The sequence below is a fragment of the Copidosoma floridanum genome, unplaced genomic scaffold (genome assembly GCF_036245765.1).
Source record: "Copidosoma floridanum isolate Cflo_tuat_1 unplaced genomic scaffold, Cflo_Japanese_pri ptg000013l, whole genome shotgun sequence".
Taxonomy (NCBI): Eukaryota; Metazoa; Arthropoda; class Insecta; order Hymenoptera; family Encyrtidae; genus Copidosoma; species Copidosoma floridanum.
In genome coordinates, this window is record NW_028321890.1 from 2,323,257 (window position 1) to 2,344,526 (window position 21,270).

General features: G+C 41.6%; 2 protein-coding genes across 2 annotated transcripts; both read right to left on the reverse strand.

Annotated features, from left to right (window-relative positions):
* Nucleotides 1–15,620: 15,620 nt before the first annotated feature.
* Nucleotides 15,621–18,158, reverse strand: LOC149374793 (uncharacterized). The gene has a single exon (XM_089591682.1). The coding sequence runs from the start codon at nt 18,156–18,158 to the stop codon at nt 15,621–15,623; it is 2,538 nt and encodes an 845-aa protein (XP_089447808.1).
* Nucleotides 18,159–18,200: 42 nt separating this feature from the next.
* On the reverse strand, nt 18,201–20,864 carry LOC149374794 (uncharacterized). Its single transcript, XM_089591684.1, has one exon. The coding sequence runs from the start codon at nt 20,862–20,864 to the stop codon at nt 18,201–18,203; it is 2,664 nt and encodes an 887-aa protein (XP_089447810.1).
* Nucleotides 20,865–21,270: the final 406 nt, after the last annotated feature.

Here is a 21,270-nt window from a genome sequence, read left to right on the forward strand (position 1 = left end):
AATTTAAAAAATTCCCGTGTGTTCTGATAATTAATTTAAAGAGGTTTGATTACGATTTCAAGACGAACCAAAAATTTAAGTTAGGAAATAGGTAAGTCCTATACAAAAATTGCTTATTAACCACTAAATACTGCGAAATTGCGTGGTGCTTGATTAAACGAAAAAATGATACAATTTTGAATGTTTAAACATTTATCTTAAATGCAGTTACAATCTAAGCACATGTGCTTAAAAAAAAAAAAAAAAAAAACAATTCATTTGCACTGGAAAAATTAAAATCGTCAAAAAATTTGAGTAGATAAACAAGGGTGACTCCAGCACACCTGTGCTATAATTGCCATGGAAACTCCGACACACCTCCCCCCTTTGCTGCATTTGTACTTCTCTCTGCATGTGGCGCGTGAGTTTTGTAGGAGTTTTAAACTCTCTCTTGCGCAGCTTCTTTTATGTACGCGCGCTGCTTGGTATAATCGGCGCGCTGCTGGAGTTTTTTGTGGGAGATGGAGCTCTCTCTTGCGCAGTTTATTTTATCTGCGCGCGCTGCTTGGTACCCACAAGCAACTTGAACGTGGAGCTCTCTCTGTTTTCGATGCTTTAGTTATCGTAAGTTTTTTTTGTATAAGTTGCTCATGTTGCATACCAGATTTTTAGGGATAAAAAAATTTTCAGTAGAAAATTAAAATGAAAAATTGTTCATTGAACATACAGTTGGAATGGTAAGTTAGTACCTAAAATATTAGTATATTTTAATTGCAAAAAACTGCTTTGTACATCATATTTAACACGTTATCCTACAGCATCTAATCTTTTATTGCCTGGATATTTCTTATGGCACATGAAGAGTTAATACTGAAGCTATGGAATCGACATGGCAAATAGTCCTTGGTAAGTTTTGCTAGGGCTGAACATTCATACTCCTCGATATTAATGACTCTAAATGGTAGGGAAGATAAGTAACCAACTTGCTTATTATATATTTTATATTAAAAATAATATCACCTGCATGGTATTATCTCTTGAAGAATTTTTTTCTCGAGACCGTTAACGTGCACCTTTACAGCGTCAGCCAGCTCGTTTTAAAAAACTTTCAGTCCTCCTTCATAAGTAACATTGCCATAATTCCAGCTTATGCCATGGAAATTGGTTATCAACCATTGATTTTGCCTTTTGTCCCGAAATAAAAAATTTTCCGAGTCATGGACATTCTGCTCAAACAACAAAACGCCCACCAATGATGAGACCTTATTATAAATATTACCCAACAATCAGAGCAAGGGTCGGTTTAACAGTGTACACCCAGGGGGTAAAGTAATCTGTAGCAGATCTAACTGGTAATGTACAGAAGTTTTGTAACAGAGATCATGTTACTGCAAAATGTACCGTGGGTAAGACATCATTCATCGGTAATGTAGACGAAAGTTAATATTCAAAATATCCGCTAGATGTCAGGGCTAGTATTGAATAAACCCCGAATTTCCACACATAAATTTAAAGTGGCGATTGGAGGGACTTACTAGTCTTTGCTATTGTTAGCATATGTATATTTTGATTTATAGTTAAAAGGTTGCAAAAGTATAAAGTTACAACTATATATTGCACTCTTTACATTTTCTTACAGTTTTGTACAATACGTTTTGTTACTCGGAAAATAATTTTCAGCTTACATAATATAGCTATAATTTGAACCGTTTTTTCAACCAATTTTATCAGCTTTACATACAGTAAAAAACGTATAGGATATTGGTCTACAAAACCAAACATTTTTGCAGTTATGATTTACATAGCTCTTGATGATTTGCGTTGTGTATAAAAAAATTATTTTCCTCGTATCGAATGATTTTATTTTAGAATTTTAAAATTACATTTCTTTTATAAACATTTTAGATCATACAGTTACAATTGCATTCTAATAAGTATACATGTCTTTCAAAATTAGTATTTTTCTAGTTACGTTAATTTCACACTGTATAAAATTCACAGACAATATGTTTTGTAAAATTCAGTATTTTACCATAACTTTTCATTTCACTTTATTTTAAGGTTTTTTTCCGTTCCATTTTCTTGCAAATTTAGAGATTTTAAATTTTATTTCATGAAATGTAATATAGATAAGTAAAACATAGTTTGTAAGTTGGACAGAAATCAAACGTACGAATAGCGTGCCATTTAGGCGCACTGTTTATCATGCCGTTTACTCTGCCCCGTAAGTATACTTATATAAAAAGATGATTGGAGGCTGTATCTGACATCCCCAATAAAAAAATCGAACTACATGTATAAGTGTATCCTTTTTTTTTATATCGTCTCTATCGCCTGTTTTGAAATAAATACTCTCAACTTTTTTATTCCAATATACAACATAGAGTATATCTTTCTTTAACCAATGCCTTACAGTTATTTTATCTACTTTTTAATTTTCATCTTGCTGTTAGTCAATATTTTTTGTTGCACAAGATCTGCTACAGCATTGAAACCTAAACGTTCGCAAAAGTATAGTACGGTGGAGACGCAGGAAAACAATATATTGTATTTGTATTTTTTTCAGCAACTCGTACCGACAAAATTGCAGTTCATAACTGTTCTGATAAATGCATCCTTTTTCACCACCCCTCCATCACCCACTGCATAACTGTTCTCTCCCCTCTCTCTTTGTCTCCCCTCTCTCAGCGCGATGGCGGCTGAGTGTGTACACGTACCTCTAGTGGCTCCGTATTCTTTGCGATATTTTTTGCTGTGATGGTGCCTACAGTTATTTTGAGTGTGACTCTTGTGTGCATTTTTTTATGCTGATCCCGTTACTGTTGTGTATTTGGCCGTGTGTTGTGTACTTTAATTGTTCTGGACCATTTTGTTGAGTGCGCGTGCCTCTCAGTCTGTGGCGGTTGTTCCTCGGATCGCTTAGTGCCGACGCGACCACAACAGTGGGAACGCTCGAGCTCTGATTGGCCGACGATGGATTCGGACAATGATGAGGTGCCTTCGAGCGATAAGACGCGTAAAAGGCCACGCTGCGATGATTCCCCTGGGAGCGGCGACTCACTGTCTCTGCTTCTGACTGCTGACGATGTAAACAAGCTTTTGAGGCGCGTTAACGAAGATCGTGATATACTGCTTGAGCATCTTTGCAATGAGAAGGATACTAACTTGAAGAAAATCATCCGGTCAGCCGTCAATTCTTTCTGTGAAGCGATTACTTCTATTACTAGCGCCTACATGTGTAAGCTTCATGAGGAACGGGTGGTCGAATCATGCAATACGGTAGTTAAAAGCACTTGTCAACGTATCGAGAAGACAGCAGAGTCGATGTCTGGTGGTGTCCTACCCCATGTACGTGGTCTCTCTTTCGCTGATGTCTTGTCTCGTTCCACGTCCGCTGCTTTGGCATCGCAGAGAGTTTCACTGGGGACCGGCAAATTTTTCGCGGCCAAACAAGCTAAACGGTTAACACTCGGCCCTATTGAGAGCCGCCACCCTGACTTTCCTTCGTCGAAGGATACGAAGGAGGCTATTTTGCGCACTATAAACCCTAGAAGCATGAAATTTGACGTGCAACGGATGCTCTATGGGCCCGAGAGTTCAGTGATCATAGAAAGTGACTCGTTGGAGGCCTCGGCGATCGCTGACTGTACTTCTCTCGCTGAGGCTGGACTTGAGATCAAGCCTGACCTCAAGCTTAACCCGAGGATGATTTTGCATGATATTCCTTGTGAACTGAAAGAGGAGGATATTGTCGATTCAATACTGGACCAGAACCTCAATGGCTTTACTACTGCTGACGTCAAAATTATTTACCTGTATCCAGTACGCGATGGAAAAAAGGCGAGATCCTGTGTGATCGAGGTCAAACCTGCTGTGAGGATTGCCCTGCGTCAGTGCCCTAGAATTAGTATTGGATGGTCTTCGTGCCGTTATGACGATCACGTTTCGCTTGTTCAGTGCTACAAGTGCTGTCAATTCGGCCATATTGCTAAAGACTGCAAGAACAATCCTCGATGTGGTCACTGCGCCGGGGCCCACGAAGCTAAAAGCTGTAATAAGAGAGGTACCGCATGCTGCGTGAATTGCACTGCTAACAAATTGCAGGCTGCTTCGCATTTTGCCACCGACAGGGGAAAGTGTCCACTGCTGCGCAAACGTATTGAGCGAATTATTTCACTGATAGACTATGGCTCAGTGTAGTGCTTCTACTTTCAAGATTGGCCATATCAATGCGCAATCGCTCGAGCCCCATTTTATCGATATTAGACAGATTATCCGCGACCGTGCTCCTCATGTTATGGCGATAAGTGAGTCTTGGCTGAAGCCGGAGAAGCACTCCAATCTACTGAACATTGATGGCTACCAGTTGCTACGAGTGGACCGTCCGGGCAGAGCTGGTGGAGGTGTGGCGGCGTATGTGAGTGCCTCTTGTCGAGGAGAAATTGTTGGTCGCTCAGTTTATCGGCCTGATGGCCCAGTTAGACCCGAATTTATGTTTATTAAGCTGCGCATAGTAAACACATGGATATCGTTAGGGGTTGTTTACAGCCCGCCTAAAAGTGGATACTGGTCTGACGTGGAGGATGCGCTGCTCAATTGTAATCGATCGTGTGACTACTCGTTGCTTGTAGGTGATTTCAACATTGATTGGGCCGTTGACTCCACTCCGCGAAGGATTATCAGTAGCTGCTTTGATGCTTTTGGTCTTGAGCCTCTGCCTTTCGATCCCACGCACCATACCAAGTTGTCACACTCTACTATCGACTATATATGTGTCAGTGATCGTTCTCGGGTGCTCTCAAGTGAACAATTTAGCTCTCCGTCTGTCTCTTGGCATGACGTTTTATGGGCCGAATTTGACTTCTTGGTGCCTGCGCCTTCGACTGCTAGAATTATGTGCCGAAGCTTCGCGTCATTCGACGAGGATAGTTTCGGACGGGATCTGTCTGCCATCCGATTGGACACGTTGCACACTTTCGACACCATAAACGAAAAAGTTGATTAGCTTACGATGACCATAATAGGGCTCTATGACCGCCATGCCCCTTATCGAAGCGTTACTGCCAAAAAGCGACGTGTCCCATGGTTCTGCTTGGAGCTCAAGTCCTTAATTACTCGACGCAACAGATCATGGACGGTGTATAGAAGGACGGGTAAACCGGAGCACCAGCTGATCTACAGGCGTCTGCGCAATCAGGTGAAAAACAAAATTCGTAATGCTAAATCAGCTTATTATCGCGATAGACTCTCCGGGTGCACCGATGCTAGGAAGCTTTGGCGCTGCATCGATGAGATTGGTATGCGTGTGAAGGAATGCTCAACCAACGGCATTTATGTTGACGTCGAATCTTTAAATACACATTTCGCCGATGGCGGCGACGCTATTGCCGCACCACGCGTCGAGCAGGCGCGGACTCTTAGACATGTAGGTGATGGTTTTTATTTTCGCCACGTCAACCCGACTGACGTACTGGATGCTTTGGCGTCGATTGGATCGAATGCCAGAGGCCCGGATAACCTGCCACTCTCCTTAATTAGGGGATGTATGCCTTCGATCTTGCCTGTTCTTCTGCATATCTTTGATTTTTCTTTGCAGTCGGCTATCTTTCCTTCCAGCTAGAAGCGGGCTACTATTCGTCCGATTCCCAAGCGCTTTCCTCCTCGGAACCTTGATGACTGGAGGCCCATCAGTATTACTTGCGCGCTGTCTAAGCTTCTTGAATTTGTTGCTCTGCGTCAGATCGAGGAGTTTGTTGGGCGTGAGCGGCTCATCGATCCGTTGCAGTCGGGATTTCGCAGGGGTCACAGTGCTCACTCTGCGCTTGTTCAGATGGTGGACAGTGTGCGACGGTCTGTTGACAATAAAGAGATCACCGTCATGATCTCCATCGACTTTGCCAGGGCGTTTGATCTCGTGAACATCGAGCTCTTGGTGTGTAAGCTTGCGGCTCTTGGATTTTCTCCTTCAACTGCTGGATGGATTCGGAGCTTCCTGACTGATAGATCCCAGTCTGTCGTTTCCTCGGATGGCTCTTGTTCCCGCTCGACCTCCAGGGTGGCGGGTGTACCGCAGGGGTGCCTGCTCAGCCTGTTGCTGTTCGCTCTATTTATAAATGACGCACCTATGGTCCTGCGCCACTGCTCTTACCATATGTATGCGGATGATTTTACTCTCTGGAGGAGTGGACCTCTTCACGAGACTGCCCGGATTGTTAATGAAGCAAACCTTGACCTTGAGGCTCTGGCGGGGTGGGCTGCTTCCAATTGCCTGTATATCAAGCCCGAAAAGTCGCAGGCCGTTTGGATTGCCACCAGAAATTTCATTACCAAACTACAATTGGATCGCTTGCCAGTCCTGCATGTTGGCGCTCGTACTATTGAATATGGGAGCGTCCTCAAGATTCTGGAAGTATCTATTGACAGCACGCTATCTGGCCTTCAACAGACCAACGCCACGGTTCGAAGGTGTTATGCGGCCCTAATGCGCTTGCGTAAGTATAGCGATTTTCTGCCTCGAGCAGTGCGACTCACTCTAATCAAGGCCCTAATATTTCCCTACCTGGATTACTGCCCTGGCCTTTTTCTGGACCTCTCGCTGGAGCTTCGGACCAAACTGCGCCGATGTAAAAATGCTGCCTTGCGTTTCGTCACTGGTACCAGGATCTACGAGCACATTACTCCTGTATATAGGCAGCTCCGTGTACTTGACTTTGAAGATAATCGCGACTACCAATGCCTGTGTCTGCTTGCTAATGTGCTCTGTCACGGGGAATCAAGCTACCTGAGGGAGCGCTTACAATTTGTCACCGTGGATGGTCCAGGGTCGAAGAGACGCTCTGAAATGGACCTGACTGTCCCCCACGCACGCACCGAATGTTACAAACACTCCTTCATCGTCTACACCTCAAGGCTATGGAACGACTTGCCCGTCAACCTGAGGAGACAGGCTGGAAGCCCCCAGTTTAAGAGACATCTGCGAGAGCGTTTTCTTATACACGAAACCGCCTTTTAATTTTAATTTTAATTTGTCAATTCAATTTATCACTTTTTAGCTTTGACATGTTCTATCTTTTTTATCTTATTGTTCTTTTGTTTATTTATTTATTTGTTTATTCATTAGTCTTTTGTTATATCTTTTTATATTACACTACTTGTTCTGTATATGCGATTTTACTAATCTGTTGTCATTGGTTGTTGGTATTATTATTATTTATTTATTTATTTATTTATTTTATTCACGCTTTAATTTACCACCTAATTGCGTTCCGGATAATAGTTACGCTATTGCTCTAATGTACCTGCACTGTATGTAACGAAATTGTCATGTACCAAATAGGGCCTCTGAGTCCTTGGTACTTAATAAATAATTCAATTCAATTCACTTTGTCTATGCAATCCTGTTAGTTACGTATGCATATATTTTTTTGTTTTCCCGAAACAAGTCATAGCTAGAAAGAGATGCCCCTCTACCCTCCCACCTGCCACCTCGCGTGTGATTAAGTCTACATACTAGTTTGCATTAAGGCATCAGCAGTAGCACTCAGTCTACGAATGCTTCCCGTCGTTATCATTAACTGATTTCCTTAATTGGCTCGTGCTGTCTTATCGCACTTCTTCTTAGTAGCATATTTTTTTTCTTTTTACGCAATTGCTTTTATAAGTGCTCGTATATTCCGAGTTTTACACACATTTTGTGCACACCAAATCTGAGAAAAATGTAGTGCACATAATTATATCTTCAGCGTGTTGTGTTGTTTTCTTGTGAGCTTGCGATTATCGCGAGTGTTACCAAACAACGGTTCAAATAAGATTTTGCAAACGTACGGCTATAATATAGGCACGCTTCTTCTCAAAAATGGTTAGTGTCCAGCGCTCTTAGGCTGCAGTCACATGGATCGCAATAGAGCGAGCAGGATAGAATTGTCCCCATAAGCGACTGCGTTAAGTCTATTGTGCTGCACTATAGCCCTATTTCGCGACCCGATAGACTTAGCACAGTCGCTTATGGGGACAATTCTATCCTGCTCGCTCTATTGCGCTCCATGTGACTGCAGCCTTAAAAGTGGCCAGCGATTATGCGCGCGTAATTTGAATTGGGCCTACCAGTCCAATTTCCTTGTAAATATATTGTATGCATAAATAACAGAAGAAATATAATTTTTATCGAAATAACAATTTCCTAATGTGAACATAGACAAATAAATGAGAAAAAGAATATTGTCAATCTAAATTATCAATAAATGAATGTCCCATCGTTTAGAACAGTTAAACAGCTTATTTTTCATCATATAGGCGGCATCAACATTACGGGTAGGTCTTTGCGTTACCATAAGCACTCACTGCACTGTGGAGCTTATCGACCGCGTAAGAGATAGTACGATCAAATGAGTTCGTAAATACTGTAACTGTGACTTTGTCATCTGCTGTTTGCCTTGATACTTTTCACCAAGCACTTACTTAATCTGAATTAATAAGTTAACGAATAAACAACATATACAGACAATTTACATATACTTATCTTGTAAGGATTTCGAGTCTATATGCATACTTCAGTGTTTTTTATCAATATTTTTGCGATAGCATGCCAATGATTAAATTTAAAATGCGTGCATATGACAAAATATTCAATCATCTTTGTTTACAAATTAAACGTGTACGACAATATGGGACTTTGATAATTAATATAAGCTACTATCCGTAGGCAATGACAAATCTGGCAGGAGCAAATATTTATAACTGCAATATTAAATAATCTATGGCAAGTTTTAAAATGGTAATTTGAATTTTGTTTCACACACTGAGAGAAGTGGTGTTAAAAAAAGTGGTACAACTAAAATTACTATATTTTATGGGAAAGCTAAGACATATTAATATTAATATTAATGTAAGACATATATACTTGCCATATTGTGATCATTACTATGGTACATAGTAAAACCAGATTACATTAAAATTTGCTATTTCGACATAGTAATTTTTACTTAACTCAGAAAGAATGTTTATAATATAGTAAGAGAAGAAAAATTTACTATATATATATATATATATATATATATACTTACATATAGCCCAGTGAATATATACGTTTATCAGAAAATTAATATATATAGATTTAAATGTATATAGATATGTTTTTCTTATTGCACATAGATATTGATGTATTTTAAAAATATTTTTGTTTTAAAGAAGATCTGCAGCGACTGGGATTTGAACCTTCATCCTTGAGCTTTCGAGTCAGGTTCCGCAACCACTAGACCACGGGACATGATGTCCGTGCGAGTGTGAATAGAGTACATGTGGGAACGTTTACTGTTTATCATACACACAATAAAGTTAAAAAATCAAAAGGTTTTCTGTGAGCCACGGTATTAACAACGGATACTTAGTCGATTCAAAATTAATTGTCGGCACGTCTCAATTTTTAACCCTGATAAATCAAATAATATGTTTCTCTTCATATTTACATTCGTAGAACCTAAAATTTAAAACTCAATAGACGTAAATACCTATATACATCTTACGAAATTACTTCCGAACATAGTAATTTTTACTATACTGAATAGCACTGCAGTGGAATGAGAAATTTTACTATGTCACATAGCAAATTCTACTTTAGAATGTGGTACATTTTAAAACGATTACAATAAAATTTATTATGTCGCAACTTGTACTGTCACAATTTTTTATATGTTAGACATAGTAATTTTTACTATGCCGTGAAACAATTTTTGTAGGGCTACTACATAATAAAAATTACTTAAAATATAATCAAAATTATTTTAAACGTAATAATTTTGCGTCATCAGGTGAGTATAGCTTAGCTTTCCTAAAAATATAGTACTTTTTAGTACAGTTACAATACTTCTTTTAACACTACTTTTCTCAGTGCATGCTTTGAATAGCTTTTTCAGCAAACCACTGTGTAAGTGACGGAATTCCGACATAATTTTTAATTGGGTTCTACAAATTACATATATTACACGATTTCGTCGCAGAAGCGTCATGGCTATTTCGTGGCCCAAGGGACCGTAAGGTAGCTCCGGTTGGATGACGCTCAAGTGCCGAACATTATTTTTCCTCCCGAGGGTACAGCAAATATCCAAATGTCACGAAAAAGGCCCCAAGGTAGGAAAACTAACATTTTTGCCTGATGGCATAAAGTATTGACTTGGCGCAAAACAGCACCTTGCAGTATTGATAAAAAAATTGACGTTTGTAACTTGAACATTACCTCATAACCATAAAATCGCACCCTCCAGACTTTTGTTGTGAAATCATCTTGCCATACTTTATCATAAGCTTATCTTAAAATTTTTTATCGAAACATTATGTGGATGCAGATCAGAAACTTATTTTCATAATCATTGTTAAAATTTTAAAATCTCGTCGAAACATTATACATTACATATTTGTAAGATCAAATTTATTTCCGTTTCTGTTATGAATAAATGAATAAATAACACTCTCATGCTTTTGACTGCAAACTGAAAGGTGGAACTGCACACTCTTGAAGTCATTAAAAAGATTGCAAAAGTCATTGAAAGTCTTTTAAACTCTAAAAAGTCTTTAAAAGCCTTCAGACTTTTTGTCGAAACTTCAAGCGTGTGCAGCTTCTCGGAGTGAAACGGCCAAAGATCCGATGGATTTGAATCTATAAGACTCTAATGAGACTTCAAACGTTACCATTCTCCCACTATTGGAGTTAATAAAATGGAAATAAAAATTTATTACAGTGACGTACCCTCAATATTTTTACTTTTTCAAAACTACTAATTCCAAGTTTTGCGGAGTCGCTCATATAAAAATTATACATGAAGATTAATAATGTCATTGCAATTGTATAAAAACGATTTTGTTTCCAATTTCTGGAGTTTCATATGAGTTGGGCAATATACCAAGTACAGATAGCATATTACAACCAAAAACCAATGCACTAAAATATTGTTAAAAGGTGGCCTTTGGGGGTGGGCGACTTTGAACAAGGGGGGTGTAGTGGGAAGAGATCAGAGTCACTCTCAAGTGTCTCAAGCCTTCCCTTTAGGTTAAACAACGATGGTGGTACTATGTCCGATGTTGTTGGTGTAGTGGCTCCGTTTGATTCCTCGGAATCCGACTCATAGAAAAGATGTGGCGTTTGAGCAGTGATGCGTAAGGGCCTTGATGGGTTTGTCGCCAGGTTGACCAATGGGTGTTTTTTTTTTTTTTTTTTTTTTTTTTTTTTTTTTTTTTTTTTTTTTTTTTTTTTTTTTTTTTTTTTTTTTTTTTAATTTAACTTATAACCTGTCACCATCTCTCCTACCCTCGCCGAGGTCTCTTGGACTCACCTCGATGATTGTCTCTAGATCGAAAGGTCTCGGGGTTTTGGAGTGGGGGTAATACCTGGACGACACTCCGGATAAGTGGTTTCGGATCCTCCACCACCTCGAGGCTTGTAGCAGGCGAGGGTGTACTGGGTGGAGGAGGTCGTCGAGGCTTTAGCGGGGTGGTCCGAATCCTCTGGGTGGGTTCACTTCTATGCTGACCGATGGAAGGTAGGGTTATACCTTCAAAGAAATCCTCCGGGAACTGGATCGCCACGTCTCCAGTTGCCTTCCTAGGTTGGAATTAAATGGAGGTGACCACTGCATATCCCTGGGTGATACAATCGTCGATTTGTTGGCCCGGGGTCAACTGTCTCCACTCCTGAGTTACAGGGGGGGGGGAGGTCATGAGCACCCAGAACCGAAGATAGGACTTAGGTAGAGGCTTTGGTGGAAAAAAAATTGTAAAAAATTGTCTTATATTGGTACAGTGATCTTTATTGAATATGTACTTTAAGCAATTTGAGTGGCTTAGGAGATATGCAATACACGTATTTGCATATCTCGGATCGGTATCTATCAGTCGTCACACAGTCCTTCTTTTATAGTTTACGTCGCTTTCTTACTTGCGATTTTGGTCACCACCTGGCGAGCGATAGGTGGTACTATCAAGTACTAGTTGGAAGTCGATGCTGCGCGCGAAATTTCAAAATTTAAATTTATGTAATAACGATCTGATTTAAGAAAAATGCTTATTTTAATATACGATAAAAAATAATGCCCCAGATAGTAACAATATAAATGAATACATTTCTTTATTACAATCAAAAAACGTCAAAAGTTAAAAAATAAATTACTCCAAGTACTAATTAAATCTTACGAATAATTTACGAGGATTATCGTGAAATTTTTCTTAGTATTTCGTTTCTTCTTAAATTTTTGGGGGCCAAGTACAATTACGTTGACTCATTAACAGTTTTTACACTTTCGTAAAAAAAAGAATCCATAATGCAACTTTTTTTGCGATCGTCTTGTATCAGAACATTATTAAGTAAGTATTGTAAATAAAAGTTGATAATAACATCATTCAAAAAAATATGGTGTTGTAACCGTAACAGGTCCAAGCCACGTACTGCGACGCTATCTCTAGCCGAAAGGAGTGGGGTATATCAATATTCTGTGTACGAATTATACATTCATCACTATCTATAAATAGCTATACATTCCGTACAGTTACATCATCAATAATAAACTGATAATTTACTATACTTACATTTGGTTCTGGTATGCATTATAAATAACTGTTTCAACAGCTTCCAGTTTCTTTGTTATGTTCATATTATGACCATTGCCGTCATTCGTTGTCAGTTTTAGTTTATTGTTTGTTGGTAACATCTCATAATTAAATCTCTACAAAAAGGTTCATTCATGAGAATAACAGAAAAAGCAAAGTAATGGTAAATAGAACTGGTAGGGGGGGGGGCGAGCTGCTGAGACAGAGTTACATGTATCATAACAAGATTATAAAATTAAGATATGAAAACGAGTATATACACCTATCTGGTCTGTAAAGAAAATAAAGAAACGCAACCATTAATATAAGAACAAACATAAGTTAACTTACGTGGAGGCACTCAAAAACAGTTAAATGCAAATTAAAAATCACTAACATTCATACTGAGAAGTTACAATCAATTCCGAATAAACAAATCATGACACCGAAAATTAATAGAGTTTTATTTTGATTTTCGAATGATAGAAAATATAAAAAATACGAACAACACATCAGATAAAAAAACATTATCATGAAACACTAAGATACAATATTAAATATTGTGATAGGGGGTTGGCATAGCATGAGAGGGAGATAGCTCCACTAGTATATATTGGTATGTTCGCGTGTGCGACGGTAAGTGTGATTGTCGACCACGGCACAGCATGTATGTTCTTGATAGAACGCTGTATAATATTATTAAGTCTTGATGTACATTTGTCTGACGAAGGTACTGTGATACCGAAACAGCTATAACATGTTTTTAACGAATAAAGTGAAGATTGACAGTACATAATAAGTCTACTTTTTTATTTAACCTTAATTAGGAGCCTAACGTATGACACTATAATATGAACAAAACAAAATGTATTTATTAAATGTACAAATGACTATCAGTGCTTTTTAACATTAAATTATTTACTGGATTTTTCGGTATACTTCTGTGACTTCCCAGACAAACCGATTAACTCCACTTTTGTGATTTTTGAGAGAAATGGCTTTAAAAATTAAACAGCTACTTTTTGATAGCGCAGAAACTGCGTGTTTCTTACTGTACTTAACGTTAGGTACCAAGCCAAGACTTTATAATTTTACATGGGTGATCGAAAAATGCAATCGACTTTCTTGCTGCGAGTCACTTTTGGAGTTAATCGGTTAGGCCGGGAACATAGAACTTATTCGATTATTCAAATTTATGAATATACAACGAAAAGTCGTATTTAACTGCCATGCCGGCTTACTAATTAGTTGTTATCGAGTAGTAGAGATTTTTATTACTGAAACATAGCACTGTAGTACTTCATACAGTTTTATCGACAAAACGATGGCTTCGACGAAAAGTAACACGATTCGTTTTTTCTCGCTCGAAGTAATATTGTAAAACTTAAATCGAGTTACTTTTCGTCGAAAATAAGGCTTGGCCCTTCGAGAGGAGTTTTCTACGGCATGGCTTCGACATTAGCACCCATATTTTACACCCCTGTATTAAAATTTTATAAATAAGTATGTGGCTATTGCACTATTAGCGAGGCTATTGAAGTCAAGTAAGGCATTTAACGTCTCGTTACTAGTTTTTCTCTCTTATACTTACCTAACAGCCCAAGTGCGACGTGAGACGTGAGTTGCATGTACCGCACGTATGCATACTGTACAAAGACTTTAGTTAATTATTAGTAACAGCCACATATTTACATCATCTCTTCTAAAAGAGTGAGAATTACTGAACACAATATTCTTCCATGATTTCTGTACCTTAAAATCATTAATTTTTTTTATATTTTACTTATTCGATTAGGCCGAGACAAGAATCAGTTAATCAGTTGGGCCAGGAAAATGGCTGTTAATCGATTTAGTCTTGTACCGATTACGGAAAGTTGGTTGTTGAACGATTTTGTGCGAGGGCAAATTTAACCAGGTTCAATGGGAACCTCGTAAATAAATTTGCCTACGCAATTTTAATGGGAACAATGAATCTAACGCTCCTTGTCGAACAACAAAGTAAATTCACGCCAGATAATAAAACAACCAAATCAAAAAACAACACGTTAACAGCTGATCTAGCTATACAATAATGTTTATTCTTACAAAAAGAAATATTACAGAATTAGTTAATTTAAATAAATTGTCGCTCTCAAAGATGAGCTGATAGCTTGAGGGGAATGATTTTCAATGGAAAAAAAAAGGCACGACTTAGCACGTGAAAAAGGCCTCCGAATTGTCGAGGTATTAACAGCCGAAAATCTACTTACAACTGGTAGATTGGAACAGCTCCAGCGGAGAGCAATCAGTTGGGAACTTTCAAGCGACAATTGAAATTTCAACTGCTCCACGTGGCTTGGCAAAGCAGGACAACTCGCAGGCGCGTCTACAACTCGCTACGGCCGAAACTCAACAGGCCGAGCCGTACGGTGCTCTTTTGTTCTCGAAGAGCCGATACCTATACTATCAATCCGCGAGAACAGAGCGGGGAGCACCCACACACCTCGCCTAGTCGTTAGAACAATTAAGAAATCGCACGGGTGTGAGTGCTCATACTCCTTGACTCCTCTATCTCGAACGAATAATTGGGTTCAGCTTATCAGATGGTAAAAACTTAAACCCAACCGAACATATCGCCCGCCTTGACGGCTACAAAGGACGTCAACTTCATGTATTCAGTAACGAGATAGAAAAGCCTAATCATCGAGTAGACGCTATAATTAACTACTATCGCTTATATCAGCTTTACAATGGTATGAACAAATAAGACCAATTTTCAAGTCAAAAAAAATGTAATAAAGTGATAAACGTATGACTAGGTTGTGCTTGAAAATTTGCTTACAAAATTAAATTAAAGAACATAAAATTTCCTTTTTAAACGTTTAAACTTAAAGCTTGTCTTTAAACATAATTGCATTAAACACATCGAAGTTTAAGCACAATAAGACAATCATCAACAAAAATGTCACTGTGAGCAAAATCGAATATAATTCAGCAACTTTTCATTTTTTTTTTTTAAGCAAATTTCAATTACTCTAATCTGTACGCTAAAACTAACTTATGTACTACACGCTTTCTTTACAACAATTTTAAGGTGGTTGGTCGCCCGCCGTGACAAAGGATCTTAAATTGCGCTGTTTGTAGATGTCGCATAATTCGGGCTCTGTCGGCAGCTTAACCAGCTTAGCCACAGCACGTCGAAAGTTTGCAGTGGCAGTTTTCACAGTGACAGCTCTTACTAGACCGTCGGCACCTGGATGAGTTTCGACCACTAGGCCGAGTCGCCATTGGGTGGGCGGAGAGAGCTCATCAGCTAGCAATACCACATCGTTTTTTCGCAGATTGAGCTGAGGATTCATCCATTTATTGCGAACCTGTAGGTGGTGAAGTACCTCCTTCTTCCAGCGTGCCCAGAAGGCGTTTCGCATGCTGCTGATGAGTCTCCAGCGGTCGTTGAGTGAGATCTGCTCCTTGGTCTCATTGTAAGGCTCTGGCGAACTGAGTAGAGACGAGCCAACCAAGAAGTGAGCGGGTGTGAGCGCCGCGGCGTCGTTGGCATCAGTGCTCAACGGACAGAGTGGCCTGGAGTTGAGACAGGCCTCGATTTTCGCAGCCAGAGTATACAGCTCCTCGAACGTGAGCTTAGCGTCCCCAATAGCTCTGCGGAAATGGTGCTTGAAGCTTCTGACGGCGGCCTCCCATAGGCCTCCGAAGTGTGGGGCTCGAGGCGGAATGAATGACCACTCAGTGCCTTGAGTGGCCACTGTTGATGCTACGCTGTCTATGAATGGCGATGCTTTGCTGAACAGCGCCTGCAACTCTTTTGCAGCGCTTGAGAAAGTGGTGGCGTTGTCCGAATAGATGGTCTGGCACACCCCACGGCGTGCACAAAAACGGGAGTAAGCTGCTAGAAAGGCGTTTGTCGACAGATCTGAAACAATCTCTATATGCACCGCTCGGGTGACAAAACAAATAAAAATTGCGACATAGCCTTTGGTTGATTTTGCGCCGCGTCCTCTGGAAAACAGCACTGGGAACGGGCCAGCGTAGTCAAGGCCGGTGATTGCAAAAGGCCTTGCTGGAGTGGTTCGACTGGCAGGTAAATTGCCCATTTGTTGGTGGGCTCTTCGGCCGTCGAATCTTGCGCACCTCACGCAACGCCTGTAGACTCCAGATGCCACAGTTGGTCCGCGAGTGATCCAGAGTGATCGGTAAATGTGGGAGAGCATTAGCTGCACTCCCCCGTGCAGTGTCAGCTTGTGAACATCTTCGACCAGACGTTTAACGATGATGCAGTTGCCTGGTAACACCACAGGATGCTTCTCGTTGTATGGCAGCACTGAATGGTGCAGACGTCCTCCTACTCGAATCAAGCCCTGCTCGCAGATAAAAGGGTTGATTCGAGCTAGTGGACTTCTCTTTGCAAGGAGCTTGCCAGTAGAAAGCTGCTTAAACTCGTCCTTGAAATGTTGCTGCTGAATGGCCCTGTAGCATAAAGTGCGAGCGAGAGCCCAATCTCGATGAGTCAATGAACAGGTTCTTCGCAGGATCCTGCTGCTGACTCTTGATCGCCAAGAGCAGTAATAGGCCAGAATACGTAGAATCCTGTGGAAACTTGAAAACTGCTGAAACAATGGCAAACAGTTGCATCCAGGTCCGGTCTTTGCGTCGTCATCTTTGGTGATTTCCAAGGCGGCGAGTACTTGCGCTTTCTCGTCGGCATGTGGATTGAGTGGAACTTTGGTTGGCCAGCTGGATTCCGGAAGCGACAGCCAGGCTGGTCCATTCCACCAAAGCTTATGGTCGGCGAGAGCTGCTGGAGTGAGGCCTCGTGAGGCACAATCCGCTGCATTGTCAGCAGACCTCACGTGTCTCCACGTTGCTGTGGGGAGACGAGTGATTATCTCACTCGTGCGGTTGGCGATGAACGTCTGCCATTTTGAGGGATGGTCCTTGAGCCATTCCAGCACGACTTTCGAGTCCGACCAGCCATTAATTGATGCTGGTTGCAGCAACGAGTCCGTGATGTGGGAAATTAATCGAGCCAGCAGCGTAGCAGCGCAGAGCTCGAGTCGTGGAAGTGATTGCACCTTGGTGGGCGCAACCTTCGTTTTTGCCATGAGCAGCATTGGTTGACGTCCTGAAACAACGACGTAGACAGCTGCTGCGTAGGCTCGCTGCGATGCATCAGCAAACCCGTGAAGGTGCCAGTCGTCGTTCTCCAACGTGTTGAGCCATCGTGGTATTTGAATGCGTGTGACTGCTGTGAGTGCCGTTCGAAACTGCGTCCAACGAGTCAGCATCTCATCTGGGACTGGTATATCCCAATCAATGTTGTCGAGCCACAAGTCCTGCATGATTATCTTGGCAGTGACAATCACCGGAGCCAACCAACCTAGAGGATCGAACAACCGAGCAATTTCCGAAAGAATTAATCTTTTTGTCACTTGAGTCGCTTGCGGAGCGGCTGCAGCAGTGAAGGTGAAATAATCGTCATTAGGAAGCCATTTGATTCCAAGAGTGGATATTACCTCGGTCTGAGTCATCGTTACCTCAGTCTTGGGAGAAGTGGAAGACAAACCAGCTAGAAGTTGAGGCTCGTTAGCCGCCCACTTGCCGAGTTCCATGCCAGCTGATCCCAGCAAAGTAACCAACTGCTCTCGTCTTCGTCAAGCCACTTCAATTGAGTCTGCGCCAACAAATAGGTCGTCGACGTACAGCTGACGTTGTAGAACAGTGGCAGCATCCGGAAATTCTTGGAATCCATCGATGGCTAGCTGCTTCATCACTCGAAGCGCGAGGAATGGAGCAGATGCTATACCGTAGGTTACAGTGAGGCACCTGTAATCTTGTGGTAGTTGCGAAGTATCCTTACGCCACAGGGTCCTCTGCCAATCAGCGTCATCTCGATGCACCTTGATCTGTCGGAACATCTGAACAACATCAGTAGTAAAGGCGTATTTGTAACGTCTCCAAAGTGTCACGACAGTCGATATATCGGATTGTAACTTTGGACCAGGTAACAGCAAGTCATTGAGAGACAAGCCATTTCGAGCCTTTTGAGATGCGTTGAAAACTACGCGTATTTTCTCAGGATTATCTGGCTTCACGACCGAATGGTGTGGCAGATAAAAGCTTGGATTTTCAACCTGCTGTGGCGGAACGGGTTCCATATGATCGAGGTCGAGATACGTGAGCATGAAAGCTCGATAACGCTCGGCAAGCTTTTCGTCCTTCTGCAGACGACGTTCCGATTGGCGTAAACATGCAGCGGCTATATCTCGAGAGCCAACGAAGATAGGGCGTTTTACAAAGGGTAGACGTACTATGAAACGACCGTTCTTATCACGAGTGTGTGTACTACTAAAGTGCTTTTCGCAAAATTCCTCGTCAGGAGTTAACAAAGTTTTGCGTGGATATTCTTCAATCTCCCAGAACTTGACGAGTTCCTGCGATAGCGACATTGCCGTTGATGTATGATACATCCGAACGGGCTGTGTAGAGTTGCTTGGAGTCGTGAAAGTAATGGCTCCAGTCAACAGCCAACCAAAAACGGACTGTTGAGCGAGAGGGGTACCAACAGGACCTCTCACTATGCTATCCAGTATCAGAGCTGGATAGACATCTGCACCAAGAATGCAGTCGATTTTTGTAGGCTCTGTGCATTGAGGATCTGCCAACTCAAGCCCATCGAGATGAGGCCAGTGCCCTTTAGCGAATTTCTCTTTGGGCAGACAACGAGTGAGCTGGCTCAAAACAAGAGCTGAGAAGCCCATAGCGAAGTTGCTATCAACCCTTGACTGCAAGATTCCCTGAGCAATTGAACTGCTGTGAGTCGTCTTTCCTGCTCCGACTCCGATAACAGACAACGATGCTTTCTCGGTTTCTAGATTGAGATGCTGTACCGTGCGCTGCGTGATAAAACACCGCTCAGCGCAAGGATCAATTAGAGCTCGAACCGTAAGAGACTGACCTAAAGAGTTCGTGATAACGATTTTAGCTGTAGCGAGTAAAATTGAAGCACCGACTGACGAGCTGTGCGAAGCAACTTGATCCAACGCATTATCTGTTGCTTTGTCACCCGCTGTGCTTTGCGTAGAACCTTTAGACATCTCACCGTAGGGGTGTAGTTTAGTGTGATGTACAGCGCGACATTTGAAGCATCGATTAGCTGAAGGGCATTTGCGAGCGAAATGGCCCCTTCTCAAACAGTTAATGCAGAGCTTTAACTCTTTGCAAAGATCAAGGCGCTGGAACGGCGTCTTCTCGTTAAACTGACCGCAGTGATGGAGCCAATGACAGCCTTTGCAAAGATCACACGATGGATTTGGCTTAGAGCTTGACGAATCTACCGTGCGTGTATTATTCGCGTCGATACGATTGGAATTACGAGCAGTCGACCTAGTGCTACGCTTGTTAGACGCATCGATTTTTTCCGATGCCGAGAAAGCCTGTTCTAGAGTTTGAATGCGTTTCTCTAGAAAGGTGATTAGTGACTCGTAAGTTGAGAAACCTTCGACGTTTGCTTGCGAAGCTTCCCAAGCTTCACGAGAGGACAAGTCCAGTTTTCGAACTATGCAGTGGACTACCCAGTTATCGTATTGCGCCACCGGGCAATTTAAATCGCGAAGTGCACGTACCGATTCTTCAGTCCGATCGATCAAATCGTTAAGATCTTGGATATTTCGAGCTTTAATCGTGGGAAGCTGCATCAGGTTCTCGAACGTTGAAAACAGCCGAATACGCGGATTATCGTATCTACGTAGAAGTTTTTCCCACGCGACGTCAAAGTTGGTTTCGATAACCTCAAGACCCCTTAGCCGATGCGCTGCGTGGCCTTGAACAGCGTTGAGCAAATGCTGTAACTTTTCAACCCGGGAGATATTAGCTTTGTCCTTTATTAAAGAACAAAATCTTTGTTTGAAGCTTTCCCATTCGCTTTGGTTGCCTGAAAACGTAGGCAGCGAAATGCTGGGAAGCATGAGCTGAGGCGTAGCAGCCGTAAAATTGTGCACTATATGTTGTGGAGGCTGATTGCCTGGTGGCTGAGGCGGCTGAATCGCCTCGATTCGGTCCTGCAAGCGAGTTTGCGCGCTGATGTACTCGGCTTCGACAGTCGAGTACGTGTCATCTTTAAAATACGGAAGATCAGCGTTTTCGTGGTCGAACGCGAGCAACGCGTCGTGCTTTGAAGTGAATTTTTCCCAGTAATTTTCCAACAAACGCAAGCGATTTTTCAAATGATTCGCGGTTTGTCTATCCTGCCCCACCTTCTCAGTTAAATTCATATAAAAATTCACGATGTTGGTCGCGAGCGATTTTTGCTCCTTCATAATCACGTCCATAATAAAATAACTGATTACAAACCACGGAAGCAGAAACGACGAAAAGGCGTATTAAACGAATCGGGGAAAAGACAAACGAACTGAAAATATGACGAAAGAGAGAAAAAGGGGAAGGCAAGACTCACCGATCGTTCTCCCACCGTGTCCCCGGCACTCTATCTCGTAGCTGAAGAATAGGCCTTTGAGAGTCGAGCTGAACGGGGCGACGATCAACGGAGGGGAATGAGCCTTGTGCCACGAAGATCCGCACAAGGAGGAGACGACGATTGATATCGTCGGTCGCTCCTGCCTTTGTTGTTCTCTCCTGTTGTCTCTCTCCCTCGTCCTCTGGCCTTTCGCTGATTACGTTGATGTCTTGATATGACGTCACTTGGCCTTGAAATAAATTTCAAGC